The following is a 19,638-nucleotide window of genomic DNA, read 5'->3' as shown; positions in this document are numbered from 1 at the left end:
AAAAATCAGTTTTTGTGATCTCACCACACCTGTGGCCTTTGACCTTTGACCCCCCCCCAAAATCTAATCAGTTCGTCCTTGAGTCCTAGTGAATATTTGTGCCAAATTTGAAGAGGTTCCTTCAAGGCGTTTCTGAGATATCGGATCCACGAGGATGGGATGGACGGACACACGTGAAAACAATATGGCTGCTGCTCTGACTGTCGCTGAGGAATAAAAACACAAAGTTTCGTTTCCCACCCAGAAAATACAAAATAAAAATCAGTGCATAGAGTGAAACATAAGAGACGTTAGTCTAACCCGGTATCTCCCTGAAAGAGCTCGTTGGTTAACGACAGACGGCTCGTTGTCATGGCGTCAGTGATGTTCCTTCATGCTTTAGATAAGACTTTCTGCTCCACACGCACAGAGCGACCTTCACGCATCTCATTAGGGAACTTAGTTGAGTATCTGTTGTTTTTTTTTTCTCAGTGAGCAGAGTCCAGGATCTAATGAGAAGGTAAAGCTCCGGTGATGTTGGTGAAGGAGGTCTCAGCTTAGCAGGAGAGAGCCGACCTCTGTCCCGCATCTGAATCTGACAGTCGGCTCTGGATTTGTGTCGTTGCTGTGGAGTGAGGTGAAGCTGATGAAGGAACTGGTCTGTACCTGGAATTACTAGAAGCTGACATCAGCTGAAGTCCATAAGGTCGAGGTTGAAACAGGGGAAAAAGGGTCATCTCAAAGAAATCAAGACCCAGGTCATGTGGACAGTTGTATGTACCTTCAGCTTTAATGCATTCCTCCTTAAATCTGCCTCAAATCCATCAGTTCCTGCAGGACAGAGCGAGTCCTCGGGTCACGATCGAGGCTCGACTTCACGTGTTGGAAAGCGGATTAACCCGAGTTGGAATGAAGTCGACTGAAAAGGTGTAATGCAATTATTGGTTAATAGTTTTATACTTCATGTTTTATAAACAGGCAAACAAAGAGACAAAAGTTGCTCGGTCGATGGGAAGTTTAAAGTCTGAAGCTGCAAAAGTGAAACTGCCTCCAAGACCAGAAAAAAGAAAAGAATCCAAAGTGTCTTGTTTGAATTCCCGATCAAAGAGTTCGACTGCGTCCTCTCTCTGTTGTACTGTCGCTTCAGGTGTGTGAGGTGATTAATTAATTAAAGGTTTTTCTTTGTCCAAGGAAGAAGCTCACACCACTGTGTTGCTCATCGGGATCCGCAAAGAGGCCCGGTCGCAAGTGCTTCACCTCTCCAGGAACAAGCGCTACACCCTCACCCCGGAGCAGCTGAAATGGGACAAGTTCAAACTGACATACAAGTACTCATTTCTAATTCTTCACCTGGTCAGCACAGCAGGAAAGTACAGGTGTAGCCAAAAAGGTCAAAGTGCATCACCTGACAGAACTCCAGAGATGTTTGATTCTTCCTGGAGATGAAGTATCTGTGTTAGTGTAACTGCAGCAGATATATAAGAGAATATCAGGTCACAGTAATGGAGTTGTAACTCTGCAGCGCTGAGGGAATTCTGGTCCGTCTGAACAGTAGCCATTGTGTTTTTGGCAGATTGGTCCTGCTGCAGAGGAATGTGTGTAGAGACGAGTTTTAACCACACCGTGCTGTTGTCTCCGGGCAGGTTGCTCTCCTTCCCCACAAACTTGATAAACGCCAGTGACACGCGTCGAGGCATCGCCAAGGCCTTCGGCATGTGGAGCGACGTCTCGCCGTTCAGCTTCAGAGAGGTGCCAGCTGACCACGAGGCAGACATAAAGATCGGTGGGTGCTCCCCGACAGATGTTTCTTGGCTCCGAGCTCCAGACTTCTGCTTTACTGTTTTTCTCTCCGTGCTGTCTGCACCTCCAGATTCATTAAATCACTCCACCGCAGCTATATTACCAAGCTTATATTCAGTGTGATTCATTATTCTAAACGAAAAAAAAAAAAGAAAAAAAGAAAAGCTTTAGCAACTTCCATACATGTCAGCCCACGGCGAGGCCGTCTGAACGATGCTCTGTCCGTCCCTCTGGGTGCAAACTCCAGGGTCCTGCACAGATTCAGAGTGGACAGTGAGAGGGATGGTCGTCCTGCAGGGTGAAGCTCTGTCCTCTGTAATCCATCATCCTCCCTCGAGTCTACACACTGCAACTAATAATGGAGTGAGGGTCTCTCTCTCTTTCTCTCTCTCTGTTTTGCAGGCTTCTACCCCGTCAAACACACAGACTGCCTGCAGTCCCACTTGCACCATTGTTTCGATGGCATCACGGGAGAGCTGGCTCACGCTTTCTTCCCGCCAACAGGCGAGATCCACTTTGACGACCATGAATACTGGATTCTTGGAAACATGCGCTTCAGCTGGAAGAAAGGTCTTCATCACATTTGTTGAAAACGGGGTGGGGGGGGGGTTACAGCAACATGAAGAGCAAATAACCAGCAGTGTCTTTGTTGCAGGGGTTTGGCTGACGGATCTTGTCCATGTGGCAACGCATGAAATCGGCCACGTCCTGGGACTCATGCACTCCATGGACCCGAAAGCTATAATGCACCTGAACGCAACTCTGACGGGGCGCAAGCTCATCACCCAGGATGAAGTGTGGGGTTTACACCGTCTCTATGGTGCGTTCACTGTCCGCATGTTTCCTCACGTTTCTGCCAAAACACAAAAGGGACACATATAGAAGTAGTAAGTCAAAGACAAACTGAATCGGTCTTGAAGATCTTATGCGATCCATCCAAAAGGTGAATTACAGAAACCTCTTGAATGAATGGAAAAGATCCTTAAGACCTGAACAGTAAGTCCAGTTCTGATGCCCGGGTCAGACTCCACGAGAGGCCCGAGGCCCGAGGCCCGGGGCCCGACCCGACAGCATCAAAGTACCAAAGTGTGGAACAGCATAAATAAAAAACATCTAAATCAACATTATGCAAAAGCATCTGGCAGGAATATATGTAAAAATATGTAAAAATAAAACACGTATCACACATCACCAAAGGCTGAGACACAGAAATGTGTTTTCAGAAGAGATTTAAAGGAAGTTAAAGAGTTACAGCGTCTGATCTCAGGCGGGAGAGAGCTCCGGAGTGTCCAACGCCCGGTCACCCTCAGTCACAAGCCTTGACCTCGGGGAGACCAGCACGCCTCCTCCTGCAGATCTCAATTCTCAAACCACGTCAATAAATCTGAGATGTAATTTAAAGCCTTAAAATTCAGCAGAAGAATTAAAAAAAATCAATGATGGCGAGTCAGAAATGTCCTGTCGTCTGATCCCGGCATCAGAAGAATTATTGTAGACACACTTGAGAGGAACCTGTGATCCATTTTTGGTCAGAAGCGACCAGAATGCAGACCACAGTGTTTGTCTTTGACGGCTGACACCGAAAGCCAACGTGGCATTAATGAATACTGTATAAACTACTCATGAGTCATGATTAGCGTGTATTATGGTGAGTCATTTTCATTGGAACAAAAAGCAGAACGAGGATCCAAATTCTTCTGCTGCTGACTTAGAGCTGCTGTCTGATCCTCCTCACTCCTCACTTCTCCTCCTCTCTTCCAGGATGTTTGGACCGGTTATTTATCTGTCCGGCCTGGGCTCGGAAAGGTTATTGCGACAGCAAGCGCAAGCTGATGCAGAAGCACTGCCCCTCCAGCTGTGATTTCTGTTACGGTAAGACACAGCAGCAGCAGCAGCAGCAGCAGCAGCAGAAAACAGCAGCAGCCGTCCAGGGGAAAAAAAAAAAAAAAAAAAAAAAAAGAGAAAGTTTTCTCTCAATTGAGCAGCGCGAGGAGCTGCTGTGAACTGTTTGCCAATGGAGCAACGGGAGCCAACAGGTCCAGCCATGCAGAGCTGCGATGGGGGTTTTCAAGAATCTCATTTGAAGGGAAATTGCACTTGCTACTGAAGGAGTTTGTGTTTAGTTTTGGAGAATAGCAGCGCCCCCAGAATACTAACAGAGCTGGGGGTGGGGGTGGGGGTGGGGGGGGTACCTGCTGGTTGCTGTGTCTACACCGAGTATTGATAACACACCCGCAGTGTAGCAGCCTGGGCCTCTTCAAGCTTATCGTGGGGCGGACTAGCGCCGAGTCCCTCTGTTGCACAACAGGAAATGGCTCCTCTTAACCATCGCAGCCCATAGATTGTTGTGGCTGTCTGAGATTTTTGTCAGCAACAAGGGACAGTGTGGAGAGAGGCAAGAGGATACGATTCCTGGCTCACAGTAATCTGTTCCTCATTGTTGATTGGGAGATGTTGTACGGCTGTGGAAAATTCCTGAGTGAGTCCAAACCGCTGGAATTTCAGACTGTGGCTTGAGGGTTAGAGACACACAAGGTCAATTTGGATTTTTGTGGCATTAACGAGAGCGACTGTTTTTAAGCAGAATTTGAGTTGATCACTAGGCAGACGGTTGTGTTTGTCAGAAACCAGATGGGAGAGATTATATTGATAAGACAGGCCACGGCGCCGGCAGGTCAGGGGTGGTGAAAAGAGGAGCAAGTGTCTGACGGGATGAGGTCTGCATCGAATCGTCTGACCATTATCAGTGTTGGCGAGGGAGAGCGAGACGAAACACACACAGATAAATGCTGCAGCACTTTCCAGCACTCTGCTCTTAGACAGACAGGAATATTATAGGATCATTAAAGGTCTAATCTTTGCAATTCTTATTTTGGAGTTTTTTTTTTTGTTTGTTTGTTTGTTATTTCCTTTCAATCTTCCTCAGAATTCCCTTTCCCCACCGTGGCCCCCACACCCGCTCCCCCGAGGACCAAGCACAAGCTGGTCGTTGAGGGCAAGAGGCTGACTTTTCGCTGTGGGAAGAAAATAGCATCAAAGAAAGGCAAAGTATAGTGAGTATCTACGGAAGAGGATTAGGGCCACGCGAAAAACATTTTTTTTTTTTTTAATATTCTGACTTTCTGAGATTTAACTTGGAATTCTGCGAAAAATTAGAAATCTGAGATTAAAATTGAAATTCTAAAAAAAAAATAAAAAAAATTCACTTGGCCCTTTTCCTCTTCAGTGAGTATCTGTTGGTTTTCCACCTAAACGCAGTATGATTTCACTCAGCACACTGTCTAATGTCTTGACTCCCGTTCCAGCTGGTACAAAGACGGGGAGCTGCTGGAGTTCTCTCACCCGAACTACATCTCCCTGAAAGACGACCACATCACTATAGTGGCCAACGCCATCAACGAGGGCACATACACCTGCATCGTGAAGAAAAAAGACAAAGTTCTCACTAACTACTCGTGGAGGGTGCGTGTGCGCTTCTGAAGGCCGCGCCGCCTCCTCCGCGCACTGAACAGGACACATTCACACACACGGTCACCAGGAGACCTCATTCACTAGGGCACATATTTCTGTTTTTTTTTTTTTGTTTTGTTTTTTTTTTTTATAAAAATGACTTTCCTGTATCTTCCACACACAACTGTCTATCGTCGATTGTCATTGTGTAAGTGCGTTTTCATATGTGCAAGTAATAAATGTGCCGTGACAAGTAGTATTTTTGTGAAAATACTACCTGACTGTGAAAAGCTGTTCATGGCAGACATTGCGGTTTGTATTTTATTTGGTGATGAAAAATCCTTGCAGCCCTCGTCAGCTGTTTGGGACGATGTCCACCCTGGATTCATCGAGCCTGGACTTCTTCAAAGCTCTTGCTGCTCAGGCAGTAAATGGGGTCCAAGGCCACCCACGGGATCTTGGGACTTCCCCAGAAAAATGGGGACTAATTAGCTGCATAGTGCCACATAGAAATCAAAAAGATATTAACACAGTTGGAGAATTCTCTATTAGATTCTGCAAACTCCTACAGGCCACATGGAAAAAAACGTCATCCAAAGAAATAGCCATGTCCCTAATGTGTTTCTTTTTAGTGGCCTGAAAAAGTTACAGAAGCCCTTTGCTTAGATGCCATTTGAATAATTTACGCACTGACCAAACCAAGCTAATAAAGCCAGAATAAGCAATGTTGTCTACAGCCTTTGGAACTATTTGGACCTTAAACCGCATATGGAACACCTCAGACGTCTAGCTTACTTTACTAGCCTCACAGTGAAGCCAGCAGTCTGTCTCCAGAGACTGAGCAGTCAGTTCCACTCGCAGCTCCCCGTCCAAGCTTATTCAACACATCAGGTGTAATAATCTGCAGAAGGGCTCCGGTGGGGGCAGGGGATAGATAAAACTGATTAATGAACATTTCCATTCGGTGCTGGCTCTGGACGTCTCAGGACGAGGGGATTTTTTTTTCTGCGCGTGTTCCAGTGAAAGCAGCAAGCGGTCCTGCAGGCAACGAAACTGTACTGTTTATTTTTCTTCGGCTCAAAATCAAAGAATTTATTGGTTTAATACTGAAGTTGCAGAACCATTTAAAAACAAAGGCAGAGCGAAGTCTGGGCCTCTTTTTCCCTGAAAGAACAAAGTACTGAGACAAAGTGTGCAGTGCAGAGAATGACATCACTTTTGGACAGCGACTACCAAGTCGGGTTCAAGGCTGTTTCTTTTTTTTTTTTTAAGGCTCGACTTCCCTTCATTTTTTTTCTCCTCTGGCAGTGTGCGGTTGTGTTTGCATAGCTTGGACAGAGTTTATAAATACAGGGAAAACGGCAGACAAAACAAAGTTTCAAACTTTATTTCTAGAAAAAACATTGTCCCCCTGTCATCGAGTGAGCCGACAGTCCCGAGTAAATTTCTAACATTAAGCTGGATGGAGAACACAGCCAGTGCTGCATCATTATACAGTAGCTCAGGCAGCCAGGAAATACCAACCATTTATAAAATCTGGTCCTCTCTCATGAAGTATAAAAGAGAAAATAAAAGAAAAGTCGAACATGAGAGCTAAACTTCTAACAGATTTATGGTCGTGTCTCCTCTGTAAGAGCTAATATGGTGAAAATGGCTTGAAAATACAGAGAAGAAGCCGAAAAGTTGAGGGGAAAAAATTCTGAAAATTCAACATGTTTGAGCCACCAGTCTTGCTGTGAGACAGTCCTGACTATTTGGTAACAGTTGCGATTGATCAGATACAGGATCCGGTTTACCGCGGTAAACCAGCGACACCGTCCAGTTCCAAAAGAACAACAAGTCCCAGAACTCTTTGCTCCCTCCTTCCCGGCTCAGACAGCCAGGTGACCCGCACATTCAAGCTCAGAACTTGAGGCTGAATCCTGGACCGACTGCAGACGCTCCCTGGTTGCTGGTTGTCAGGTGGAAGCCCGTGTCCTTCAGGTCGTCATCGCCCTGCAGAGACATTACACAGTTATTAGTTCAGTTTCATCAAACCTCTGATTTCACTCACTGATCAACACTACACTGGTTACTTTTGGAAAACCCTTAACGGATCCTAAGAGACATTTTGATTGTATTCCACAAGTATGCATGAACATGTTTATTATTATTAATATTATTATTGTTATTCTTCTTCTTCCTTGGTTCCATTGGACAGTGTTTATGTCAGACTGAAGCTTTTCCAACCTGACGAGAATAAAACTTCAAGAACGAAATGGTCTAATTTATTGGTTAAAAAAAAAAAACAACTCCTGGGTGGGGAGGACCGTTGCTGAAAACATTAAGATCTAAAAGGTGATCATCATGGAAAACACAAGGAGGAAATACGACAACACAAAGCAGAAGCCTGTAGGTCTGTAATCTATTTAACACAGACGCCGTTCCGAAAGCCTGGTAGCTGTATGTAATGGAGAAAGTGGAGCCTAATGTCCTTACCAGCTGACTGTAGCCCAGGCCTCCCTCGGGTGGACGAGGACTAGTGCCTCTTTTCACCCTCTGCTGCTCGCTCTTGGCCGGCCAGGTGGGGAACATGGACGGGTCGATGGGCAGCGGCGTCTCTCTGAAGTACTCGTGCTTGAGCGCGTCGTCCGACACGATCCTCTTACTGGGGCAGTAAGTTAGGAATCTGGAAAACAGGCAGTGCTGGAGTTCATATGTGTTCATATGTGTGGGCTTTATATGGAAACCTCTGTGTGGAGAGCACAGGTTAAAGTCTGAATTTGTTCTGGTTAAGAGGTAATCTGGTGCCGGACCCCCAAGCGGCTGCTCTCATCTACAATTTCCACAGTAGGAGGGATTAACGGCGGAGGCGTCATCTTTCTGTGCCAGAGCCAGTGAAATAATCACAAGAAAACGGCTAAAATATGATGCAAGTGGGGATGAGATGAACACAGATACACAGGTTGCTGCTCAAACATAAACAGGCAAATGAATCTGATAATCAGGCTACTGAAGAGAAGCTGCTCTAAAACTACACATCTACAAAAACTGACTTTTCACCTGAGAGCTAGAGGTCCCTGACGTTTGAACAAAAATGGAAGAAATGGCCTTTATTCAAGGACAGATGCAAATCTTATCAGAGTTGAAGGGGAAAATGGACGAATACAAATACAGCAGCGCCTCCCCCCTTGTGTTTGTTTCTTGTTTTGTCCGTGACAGTCGTTTGTTTGTAATAAATGTTTGAAAATCTGCTTAAATAAAAAGAATATTTAAAAAAAAAGAAAAGAAAGAACAACTAGACAGAAGATGCCGCCGCGGCACAAGCGGCCGGTGGCTTAATCGTACATGACAGGATCAACACAGCACAATGGAGAGCCACTCAATTGTGATAATTGGCTTTCTAACTGTGTCTGATTGGAATTTTCTGTGTGAGCGGGGGCGCTGCGGTAAATCATGAACACTAGCCTGGAAAAGATTTTTATCAAACAAAGCGTCTCTGTTTTTACGTGGAGGGAATCCCTGAGAAGGATTTACTGAGCGACTGCTGCCAGCTTTGTGACATTTGGGGGCCAACGTCGGCATCGAAGGAGACAATCGTCCACTTGTGTCTAAATTAGTGTTTTTGTTGTGGAATTCCAAGAATGAACGCTCCTTCCTGCACCTCATGACTCACACAGACCTGTTTATACTGAGACACAAGGTGATGGAAACTAAAAATATCTCTTATCTTTCAAATCTTATCATTGCTCTTCCTTCAGTTTGCTGTAGTAAATAAAACAGGTCAGAAGCCCCTGCTCAGACTTCACTCTTCTACACAGACGGGTGTGATATTCCAAACAGCTCTGTGATGTCTACCTGCCATCCTACACCTCTAAACTTCTACTACACTGCGCTGTCTGAAGCTTTTCAAGCTGGAAGGTTTCAGCGGCGCTGGCAGGGCGCCAAGGTTCCACTGAACCGTGATCCCTCCGGCAGCACAGTGGACATGTTGTTACCATCCTCTGCAGCTGCGAGGAAACTGCCTGGTGTGGTTTTGTCATTTACAGGTGTAGGCAACAGGCTCTGTGGGTGGGTGAAGATCTGAGAGGAGAAGCTCGTCTCTGCTCTCTGCAGCTGCTACACTCGGCCGATCTCTGGAATGTGCGAGGAAGAATTATAAACCTTTCACTCTCTGTGTGAAAATGATCCTCCATATTAAGTGTGTGTGTTTTCTAAAACATTTTCCTGGAGTGTGGAGAATCACCATGGTGTTTGTGAGAAACGGAACAAGGGGATGGAACGGGACTGCTGCTGAGGCATGCTGATGAATTACCAGTCCGCTACCGTTGTCATGTTTTCAGTCGGCTCGCCAGAAATGCACTGACTGAATAAAAAGCTCTGGAAAGAGAAACAGAACCTGACAGCGTAGCGCTGCGTTCATCCAAGTAAGGCAATTTCCACTGTAGCAGTCGTGCTGATTGTTACTGATATTAGTGGTTGACATTTTCCTTTCACTGGCGTATGATATTGGTATGTGTTCTATCAATGATTGACTGAAAACACAGCCATCAAATATTTTATAATATAATGCCTGTGTGGATATTCTTATGACTTATTCATTATTATTAATACACGAGACCAAACTGAGTCTTAAAATCTCAAAACTATCAAATCTTGTCATCGACCATAAAAACAGATCCGTTTACGTTTGTGTAACAACTGAGAAGACAAAAAACAGCTGGAATACCAACGATCAGCCGCATGGCGGTGCGGTAAAGACGCAGTGCAGTGTGTGAGGTGTATAAGGCCGTCTTTAAGAATCCTACTTGTTCATGAGGTCAAAGCCTTGGTCTGAGAGCAGCGCTCCAAAGCGCTTTCGCAGGTTGTTGTAGGGATACTCTGTGAAAGTCATCTTCTTCACAGCGGGCAGCTCGTTGTAGCCAGGCCAGATCTTCTCGCTGGGTGACCCCAGATCCTACAGGCAACACACACCAGTCAGCAGACAAACTGTTAGAGACAGACGCAGATGAGATATTCTCATCATCAACCACAGACATGTGGCAGTTCACTAGTCCTAAGTACATTTCAATACTTTAATTCATCACTGGTAAAGTCTGTAGGATAACGGCTGTCACGCTTTATGCACATCGTCTACTGAAAATTATTCAGCCAACTCTGATTTCAGTCTCATAATAACTTCATCAGCTGGTGTGACATCCACCATGAGCTCCACCCTGTGGTGCAGAGCAGAACTGCAGGCTGACACACTGACAGACGACACTAAAGATTTACAGGCCGTAAACACAAGAGCTTCACTCTTTATGTTGAGGATTTATTTTATTTTAAAGGGCAAATGAGGCCGTTTACCTTAAAAATCTTGTTAATTTGGTCAATTTCAGATTTTCCAGGGAAAAGCGGTTTCTGGGTCAGGAGCTCGCCAAATATGCAGCCCACTGACCACATGTCCACAGCTGTGGAGTACTCCTGCGGAGAGAAGAACAAACACAGTGTCAGTCCGCAGAAACATAAAGTCGACAGTCTTCCTGGCACGTTTGAGTTTGTCTGTGTGAAAGTGGATGTGCTCTGACTGAGCTGCTGGACTTCTGCCGCCTGGCTTTGTAAATCATACACGTAAAACTCAGAAAGTGTTTCACGGCATTTGTTATCTTTAGGCCAAATGCTTTGCAGATGTTGTCCTCTCTTGGTGATATATCTTTGGATAAAACAGTCAATCAAGATGATGTAACGTTTGCAGTCGAAGCTATTGGATAGGTATTTCATCTGCTGCTGCGATGTGGGGAGGGAGCCTCAACTTGAATTCTCACCTTGGCTCCGAGCAGCAGGTCTGGTGACCGGTACCACAGGGTCACCACTACAGGGGTGTACGGCTTCAGGGGGGAACCGTACTCCCGGGCCAAACCAAAGTCGCCAATCTACAGTAAAAGACAGATGGAAAGAAAAAAAGAACTTTAAAACCACTGCGTTTTATTCTGGGGAAGAGAACAATGCCTCAGCATTAAGAAGGTTCAACAGTCAAACAGTCAAACAGTCATACGTTCTGGGGTTAGTCGTATCAGATTTGAAAAATTATATGACGGAGTGTGATTTGTATTTGCTATTGTCAGCTTGCATGAAATTCACGCTGAAAAATGTCTGTAAAAACCTGGTTTATTTAAACATGAACTCAGTCTGTCGGACATTTTGCCAGAAGTTCATGCTCTAATTGACTTTAAGTAATCATGTGTTGTTTGTGCAACTGCGCTGTACTGCTGCTAACTCAGGGGAAAGATGTGCATCATCAGAAGATGGATTAAAGGAAACCTCTTTCTCTGAGTTTCTGTCTTCTCACAAACTACAGATGGATTTCCTCCAGGATCCAGGATCAGGAGAGACGTAACGATATGTCACGATCTCGCGTACTTCATGCCAAGAAGGATCAACACAGTACTTCAACATAACAGACGACATAAAAAGTACTACAATATTATATATCACTGTTTCCCCTAGGTGGACTGCTCCACTCCTTGTGTGTGTGGGGGGAGGGGCTGAGACACAAGCAGAGGAAAGAAACACGATGTTAAATATATATAAAAGGTTAAATATATGATAATATAAATTTCAAATTTTTCATCTTTCCATGAACTGTAATAAAGTTCATTTAGAAATAGAGATATATCTTTATGTTCAGGGAAAGTAAACTCATTTATGCTGTACATTTTGTACATTAATCTGTCATGTTTATTGCATTCGAAGGCAACCAGCTTCTTCTCAGCCTGCCTCATCTACCTCAATTACTGATTTCCAACATTTCCCAGAAGGCCATGCAGTTCTCACAAGGGTGTACATTTCTAATCGGTTACTCACATGTGGACATGTGGGAATATGATTATATGTAGGGGTGGAATCGTCCCAGACGACCGTAAGAAAGAAAGACTTTAACCAATGGTGCAATAGTCAAGTGAAAAAATGAGCAGTGAATGCAGAACCTACTTCGCTCTTTTAACACATATTTAATTTAGCTGCAGACCCCTTAGCTGCCCTCTAGGACCTCAGGAAGAGTAGCTGTTGCCAAGGTAACAACTAATGGGGATCCAAATAAACAACAGCCGCTTTAGTTAGTCAGTGACAACCTCGCTTACCTTGAGGATACCCTTGTGGCTCAGCAGCAGATTGGACGTCTTCAGATCACGGTGCAGGATCCAGTTATCGTGGAGATGTCGGACTCCTCGAAGCAGCTGAATCATCAGAGTCTTTACCTCACCTGTAAGAGACAAGTCAGGCTTTAACAGAGGGGAGACATTTGCTGCTGAACCTAAAAATAAAGAAAAATCTTACTGTTGAAATCTTATTATTATTACGTCACCTGGCAGGAAGGGCTGCTTCATGGTTTCCATCAGACTCTTCAGGTCATGCTCTACATAGTTCATCACGATGTAGATCTTGTCCATGTTGCTTCCAACGACTATTTCCTAATACAGCGCGGGGTGAGAGGACGGATTAGATTTACCAAGAACACTAGATCCTGCATGTGAATGTTGTGCGCTTACTCCTGCATCATTAGCATAAATTACTGGAGAAATAGAGGTATTGATTTAGATCGTCTGATGGCGGTTTTAGGAATTGTAGACTTTAACATAGTAAGAAAACACATGGAACATGTTGTGGTAGCATTAGCATTAGCACAAGGACTGATCTTACTGAACTGGAAACAGAAAAACTGCATCTAATGAGAGATGTAATGAAACGTTTGAAACTAGATAAAAATTCCTCTTCGAAGAAACAGGAAAAGAAAGTGACGGACAACTGCAAATAACCAAATGGAAGTCAAGAAGGGACACTGCAAATTGATAACTGTCATGTTTTGTGGTGAACATGCTGCTGTATTTGGACAAAAAGACAATAAATAGAGTTTAAAAAAAAAAATTACCTAAAACATCATAAATAAATAAAAGTTTTTACAAGTTTAAGTTTTTTACAAGTTCTCTCACCCTCACTGTGACGATGTTTGGATGTTGAGCTTTCAGAATTGTATTGATTTCTCTTAAAGAGGTGATGGGGAAACCCTCCTTCTCCTTCTCCATCTTCAGCCTTTTAAGAGCCACAATCTCATCTGCAAATATTAAACCCTTATTTATCGTCCCATAAATCAACAGCTGTTTGAATTATAAAAGTAAATATATCTATTTTCTTACCAGTCTTTTTGTCCTTGGCTCTGTACACCACACCGTACGTCCCCTCCTCTATTCGGTTCAGACACTGGAATTCCTCGACACTGCGACAACCCTGGAACCACACACACAAACAATGTGACTGAGGACTTCAACATACGGCTTAACTTGCATCAGATGATTACATGTACGAGCGTGTTTGTGATTTATATGGATAGGCAGCAGATCTGTGCTGCGTCGTTGCTCACCTGTAAAGCAGGCAGATATTTGGGCAGCTCCTTCTTCAGCTCCACGGGTGAAATCGGGGGGGAGTCGGGGATGTAGTTCTCTTCGGGGGTGGGGGAGCGTGAGTGTGTCTGGGATTGAGGAGTGGGGTCACCATCTCCTGCTTCATCCTCATCTTCCTCCTCGTCCTCCATGTCCTCGCCGCTCTCCTCGGAGTCGTGGTCAAAACGAGACTCTGGCACTGCGGCGCAAAAGGTGACGTTTGTAAGATGCCATATTTAATGTTAAATTTATAATTAGATTCAATTCACGGTTGTAAAAAACAATCATCTTAATCAACTAGCCTGACGATTATTTTCCATAAAATATCAGAAAATGCACATTACAATTTCCCAGACTGCAAGTTTTAGTTTTTGTTGTGTCTGACCTACAGAGTAAAACCCATTTAATGAAATTTAAAAACAAAAAAACGTGAATCTTTACATGTGCTATTTTTTTCCTGAGCTTTTCCTGAGCGTTTTCATGGTTTTCATCAACAAATGCACTTTGCACATTTGTTGTGGTTTATGGTTTGGTTCAGTTCAGTTAACAGGTGAAGGTCAGGGGAGACCTTTCCACCACTGAAGAAGACCATGAGATAGAATTGAAAGCTCCAGAAAAAGCCAGTAAGGACCTTGAGTCAAAGTTTTTGTTTTTAGTTGATACTATTATTTCCCAGGTCAAAAATGAACCTTTATGCTAAAACCTGTCAACAGGCCTTTTCCCTGAAGACGTTTGAACATGAATTATGGGTGTAAATAATAAAATGAATGATGGATAAATTCCATTTAACTGCTTCAGTTTCAGGCTCCGGAAGTTCATGTTGACTTCTTTAATGTTATTAGCAACACCTCTGCGTGTCTCTCTATTGGCCATGAAACTATTTAAACTGATTTCCAGATAAGAACTGTAACAACACTCAACACAAATATTAACAATTAAATCAAGCTGCGAGACATTTGAACCATTAACTTTGTGTTTATTCCTCTGGATTAGAATTAATATCATACCCTCATAGACATGAATGGTGAGGTGTGTTCACCCACCTGCAGGTATGTGATTTCCATTCTCCCTCTCCTCTTCAAAGTCTTCCTCTGACTGCTCGTCCTCACTCACGTCCTCTGAAAAGGAGAAGTAACTATTAAACCTGCGATGCTGTGAAGTCACATAAAACTCATCGTAGAGTAAGAGTCTGTAACAGTTTTTACCTGCACTCTGCTCAGACCTTCCTGAGCCTGAGACAGACTCCTCCTCCTCCTCCTCTTCTTCTTCACCCTCGCTCTGGCTGCTGGACTCTTCTTCGTCATCGTCATCCTCCTCCTCTTCGTCAGAGCCTGATCCTGATGCTAGGTGAGAGGGAAGAGATCAGAAATGTTACTGCGATGGCGAAACTGCCATGTCATCATCTTGATGTTGGCCCTGCTGGTTGTGTGTTGGTACCAGTAAATTCCTGAGGTGTCCTGACCTACTTATCCTTTCTAGTAAAGTTAAAGCTATAATGACTAACATGAGTGAGCAATTATCCTCATCACATTTTATGTTCTACAGAGCTGTAGCTGCATGTGTTGCCAGCTGGTTGCTGTAAGCATAGACTGTCTGTTACCCATGGACGATTCTGCCGTGCTGGTCTTCCTCTCGCTGTCACTGATGTCCTGGAGGTCTGCCAGCAGGTCTTTGCCCTCTGGTTTATCCTCCTTCGATGCTGCAGACAAAAAGTAGTGTGAGATACGCTGAAACATGAGTGATTGTACCAGGAAACAAAGAGCCTGAAGATCCGATCATCACTAAAGCGTTATGTCACGTAGAGAGCTAATAGCTCTAAGGTCTCTTCTTGAGATGCATGTCTAAACTGTCATGTTAAACAGAGTGTGCGTTAATAAAACAGCTTTGGGTCTATTTGTAAAGTAAGAATTAATGTTTTTAATAATGCACCAGGTAAGAGGAACAATTAACAGCATTAGTTCTCTGAGAATCTCATTCATATCCAAGCATAATTGATATTGTAACTGAAATATCTCTAACTGAATCGATATCGAACCAGGACCTTGTGAATCAGAATCTAATCGTTTCAGGAAATCAGTGGTAATTCTCAGCCGTACTAGAGACTGTGATGTGATGGTGAACTCACCGGCACTTTTCCGTGGTTCGCTGTGTTCAGATCTATCTCGGGGGACGCAGGTAGGACTGCGGCTGCGGTGACTTTGTTTTGGCTTCTCATATTCATCAGGGAGCATCCGGTGGTGAGACGGCACTGCGGACATTTAAGTCTCTTATTATCCACTGCTGTTATTTCACTTCATGATTCACAGGATTCATCACAGTCCTTAAATGAACACTTCCACATTTTGGGAAATACGCCTAATTACTTTCTTTCCCTGGGTTTCATGGGGGAAATCCATGTGATTCTTCTGTCCATGTGTTAACAACTGCACTGGAGTCAGGACGTATTTAGCCTAGTTTAGCATAAAGACTGACAGCAGAGGGAGACAGCAAGCCTGGCTAGGTCCAAAGTAGAAAAACACGTCTGTGGTCCAGCAGGTGTTTAGGTTCACTAACTGACCTTCTCGTCGAGCACCTCTTTCTTTGCGCCGCTCCTCGGCCCTCCTCTCTCGATCCTTGAGCTCCCGTTGCTCTTTCTGCTGTTCACGGAGCTTTCGGTCCCGTTCACGCTGGCGCTCCAGCTGCTCCAGCCGGTCCCTGTGGTCCAAAAAAAACCCAGGAGAATCCACTCGAGGTCTGTTCAGACAACCAAAAGCCCAGTGTTGTCAATGTTTGCTGGATTTTTGGATTGGGTTGATAAAGTCTTATTCAGAGATACAGATACTTTATTGCTGGGATTGGAATTGCTCTGTTTCCTTCACAGCTGTACTGAATGATTAACACATTTCCATAACTGCTGATATTCAATATATACTGATTCCACTGAAGTTTTAATCAACTGTTTCAAAATTAAACACATCTCTGTCTAAACTAACATGAGATCATCTATTCTGTGGTTCCTCTCTAGAGTCAATGCTCACCTCTCTCTGCGTGAATGAGCTCTGGCCTGTTCCCTTCGTTTCTGCCTCTCCCAGTCTCGCCGGGCTTTGTCTTCTTCCCACTGACGCTTCCTGCGATCACTCTCTCGCTCTTTTTCTTTGTCTTTGGGTCGCGCATGTTTCCCTGCTGAAGAAGCATCAAACCATAAGTGGAACCAGACTCACGAAACAGTTCCAAACGTGTTGGTTTCAGCAGTAAAACATATGTTTGTGTTTATGTAATTAAACAGGTCTCGAATACCTCCTTCATCAGAGTGACTACGATGACGTCTTTTATCTTTTCTCTTCTCCTCCTTTCTGTGGTGAGATTTGTCTTTCCTCGCTATCTGCTGTGGAGGCTTGATTGCTAGTGATTCATCTTCCTCTCCTCTGAGGAAATGTAAATACAATACTGTGAGACTCTAAACAGCCACTGGCACTGGGTTGTATATCATTTTTAAACTATGAAAAAACCTAAAATATGACATACACACACCATAAAAAAACACTTTCCTGACTTTCGCAGTCAGCATCAACATATTTACCTATGTTTGTTCCCTACAATTCCAAGTACCTGTCCTCTGTTGAGTCTTCCCGTGTGTACGGGGAATTACGAATTGTTATTTCCATTCTTTGATCCCGTAGTTCTCCTTCCTCCGGAGTGTCTCGTTTGGATTCCCGATCATCCGCCTGTGGAACAAGGCCCTGTGTGAACTGTGCAAGACAAAAAGAGCAGAATTTGAAGTCTGAGCTGGAGACAAGTCATTAAAATGTCATCAGATAGAGATTAAGGAAGTTAATACAAATACCAGAACATTTGGAAAATATCTACAGGTACTTGCAGCCTTTTTTTTTTTTAATTAAAAAAACACATTTCTTGCAAAAAAAATTAAACATCAAAAAATAATATAATGCTTCTACCCAAAGTGTGACAGGAGACTGCCATTATGTTAAAGCACAAAATAATGAATAACAAAAGGCAACAAAAATGTCTGTAGATACTGCAATTATTTGTAGATATTACAAATTTATATGTTTTTAATCCTAAATTATGCTATTTGTAATGAAAAATATTTGCTATTACTTTTAACACTGTATCAACATGTAGGGGTCATATGGTTCTTACGTTAACTTTAAAATACTTTACATTTTTCTGGCGCTTGGGATCTGTTCTCTCTTCTAATTCTCTTCTGCGTTTTTTCTCAAGTAAGATTTCGTCCAGAGTTTTTACTTTCCAGGTCTCCTTTTCGTCCCCCATCAGCATCCACTCTGCACCGCCTGTTCCATATCACACACACACACAAATATTCATTACATGTTGGTTCAGGTCAATTGCATTTATATCATGAAGACTGAGGCTCATCTAGAACAAAATGAAGCAATATAGTTATGACACAGAAGAACCAACTACTTGTCAGTCATTGTTTGTTTTTGTTTCAACCTAAACCTGCTGTACCTAAATTTCTCTTGCAAAATAGATCTAGATCTCAATTAGTTTAACTAATGCAATAAAAGGTTAAATGTGGTGTTTTCTATTTAGCATGCATTTATTTTAAAACCACTGGTAATTCATATTATTGGCAGATTACAGTTTGCCACCCTGTCACTGTATGTTTAAAAATCAAACAGCTTCCTTGGCCTGTACCGGAAATATGAACTCTTTGAAGAACTTCAAATCAAAATGTGAGATTTAAAGACCTTACTGTAAATCAGCAGTTATTTAATTTCTGTCACACGGTGACATAAAATCACCAAAAACAGTTGGGATTCACTCTCAGTTCGGCTAACACACAGTCCAGCAAACACCAACGATTTTAATAAAACGTCAACTTTAATTACCAAATTATACGCATCTTATTCCCACTGTTTCACAAGTGCATTGTACTGACCAACTCCCTACACATTTACCAACAATTACGGATGACTCTACGACAAATTTACCATTTCAAAACATAAGAAGTTGACTCGGGTTATTTTATTTTGAGTGAAATTTGGCTTCAGACGGTTATCTGTGTTTAGCTTCAGTTTACTCTTCGATGCATCACGTTACAGTGTGTAGCTTAGCTCACAGGCCAGTCAGGGAGACGTAAAAAATCCGCTAACGTTATAGTTGTTTCTCAATAGACCGATGGGTGAACTGTTAAGTAGCAGCATGTGCCTGCATTTTAAGTGAAATGGTACTGAATTACTTCTAAAACAGCTGTGTGTTGTGATACACGCGTGATGCTAACACATTAGCTAGCTAACGGTAGCTAGCTTAAACTAGCAAGGGCGACCGTTGCTAAACAACTCCTGCAGCTAACTACAAGATATTTAAAGAAATAGTTAGAACAGCCGGTAGAGGTATAAACTAGAGAACCTATGGCTGTGTCCGTAACTGTCCGTAAAACCCTAGTTATAGCAAACAATGACGTTATTCAGTGAGCGGTTGAAACAGTTAAACAAACCTGAAATATGCGCAGCGGTATTATGGCACACCGGAAGTCTCAAGACGTTGGTAACGTTTGTAAAACTTCCGATGTGAAACAATAAGTTCCTCGAATAAGATAAGACCAAATAAAAGAAAAGAAAAGAAAAGAAAAGAAAAGAAAAGAAAAATAAAAACCTTCTCCAATCATGTGGTGAACAATCAAAGCATTTTGTAGCCATTCAAAGACATTATTGATTGATTGATTTAAAAACGATTTAAGTATGTTTAATGTATCAGGAGACATTTAGCTACCCACTTTATTTGCAGTCAACTTGTGTCTTGTCTCAATGTCACAATCCTTTTTTTTTCTTGGGGGGGCTTTACACTAACTCCCTAAATCCCAAGATATCCTAGGCTTTGGTCTTTGATCATTTCTCATCTTACATGGATACCCAGCTCTGTTTCCATGGAGATGTTGGATAAGGGTTCTGCAGTATTCCACAGGATATCTGTCTGCTACTTGGAATATTAATGTATCATTCTCAGGCGTATATTACATTTGCTATTTGCTTTCTTCTGAAAATGCCAG

The 19,638-nt window shown here is 43.2% G+C and overlaps 2 protein-coding genes across 5 annotated transcripts in view; one reads left to right on the top strand and one right to left on the bottom strand.

The window, feature by feature from the left end:
• The window catches only part of mmp23b (matrix metallopeptidase 23B), a 10,218-nt gene extending 4,748 nt beyond the window's left edge, over window positions 1–5,470 (top strand). The window contains exons 4-8 of the mRNA XM_022753154.1: window positions 2,182–2,349; window positions 2,435–2,599; window positions 3,541–3,651; window positions 4,706–4,832; window positions 5,085–5,470. Coding sequence (XP_022608875.1) covers window positions 2,182–2,349; window positions 2,435–2,599; window positions 3,541–3,651; window positions 4,706–4,832; window positions 5,085–5,259 — 746 coding nt within the window. The 3' untranslated portion in view covers window positions 5,260–5,470. The remainder of the gene's footprint in view (window positions 1–2,181; window positions 2,350–2,434; window positions 2,600–3,540; window positions 3,652–4,705; window positions 4,833–5,084) is intronic.
• A 1,130-nt stretch (window positions 5,471–6,600) lies between these two features.
• Window positions 6,601–19,116, bottom strand: LOC111227593 (cyclin-dependent kinase 11B-like). Of its 4 annotated transcripts, none has more exons than XM_022753149.1 (20): window positions 19,087–19,116; window positions 17,787–17,917; window positions 17,214–17,353; window positions 16,902–17,029; window positions 16,643–16,787; window positions 16,183–16,358; window positions 15,751–15,873; window positions 15,226–15,324; window positions 14,831–14,968; window positions 14,669–14,743; window positions 13,607–13,824; window positions 13,383–13,473; window positions 13,179–13,300; window positions 12,554–12,659; window positions 12,330–12,451; window positions 11,016–11,123; window positions 10,558–10,674; window positions 10,017–10,165; window positions 7,708–7,897; window positions 6,601–7,224 (listed from the first exon to the last, which is right to left on the bottom strand). In XM_022753149.1, the coding sequence occupies exons 2-20, from the start codon at window positions 17,901–17,903 to the stop codon at window positions 7,132–7,134; spliced, it is 2,457 nt and encodes an 818-aa protein (XP_022608870.1). In that variant the 5' UTR covers window positions 17,904–17,917; window positions 19,087–19,116; the 3' UTR covers window positions 6,601–7,131. The 4 variants fall into 4 exon arrangements, with proteins under 4 accessions (XP_022608870.1, XP_022608872.1, XP_022608873.1 ...); XM_022753151.1 differs by having other exon boundaries at window positions 16,198–16,358; XM_022753152.1 differs by having other exon boundaries at window positions 16,183–16,319.
• Window positions 19,117–19,638: the final 522 nt, after the last annotated feature.

Source organism: Seriola dumerili, unplaced genomic scaffold (genome assembly GCF_002260705.1).
Source record: "Seriola dumerili isolate Sdu_G_001 unplaced genomic scaffold, Sdu_1.0 BDQW01000190.1, whole genome shotgun sequence".
Lineage (NCBI taxonomy): Eukaryota > Metazoa > Chordata > Actinopteri > Carangiformes > Carangidae > Seriola > Seriola dumerili.
This window is presented reverse-complemented; position numbering and strand designations above follow the sequence as displayed.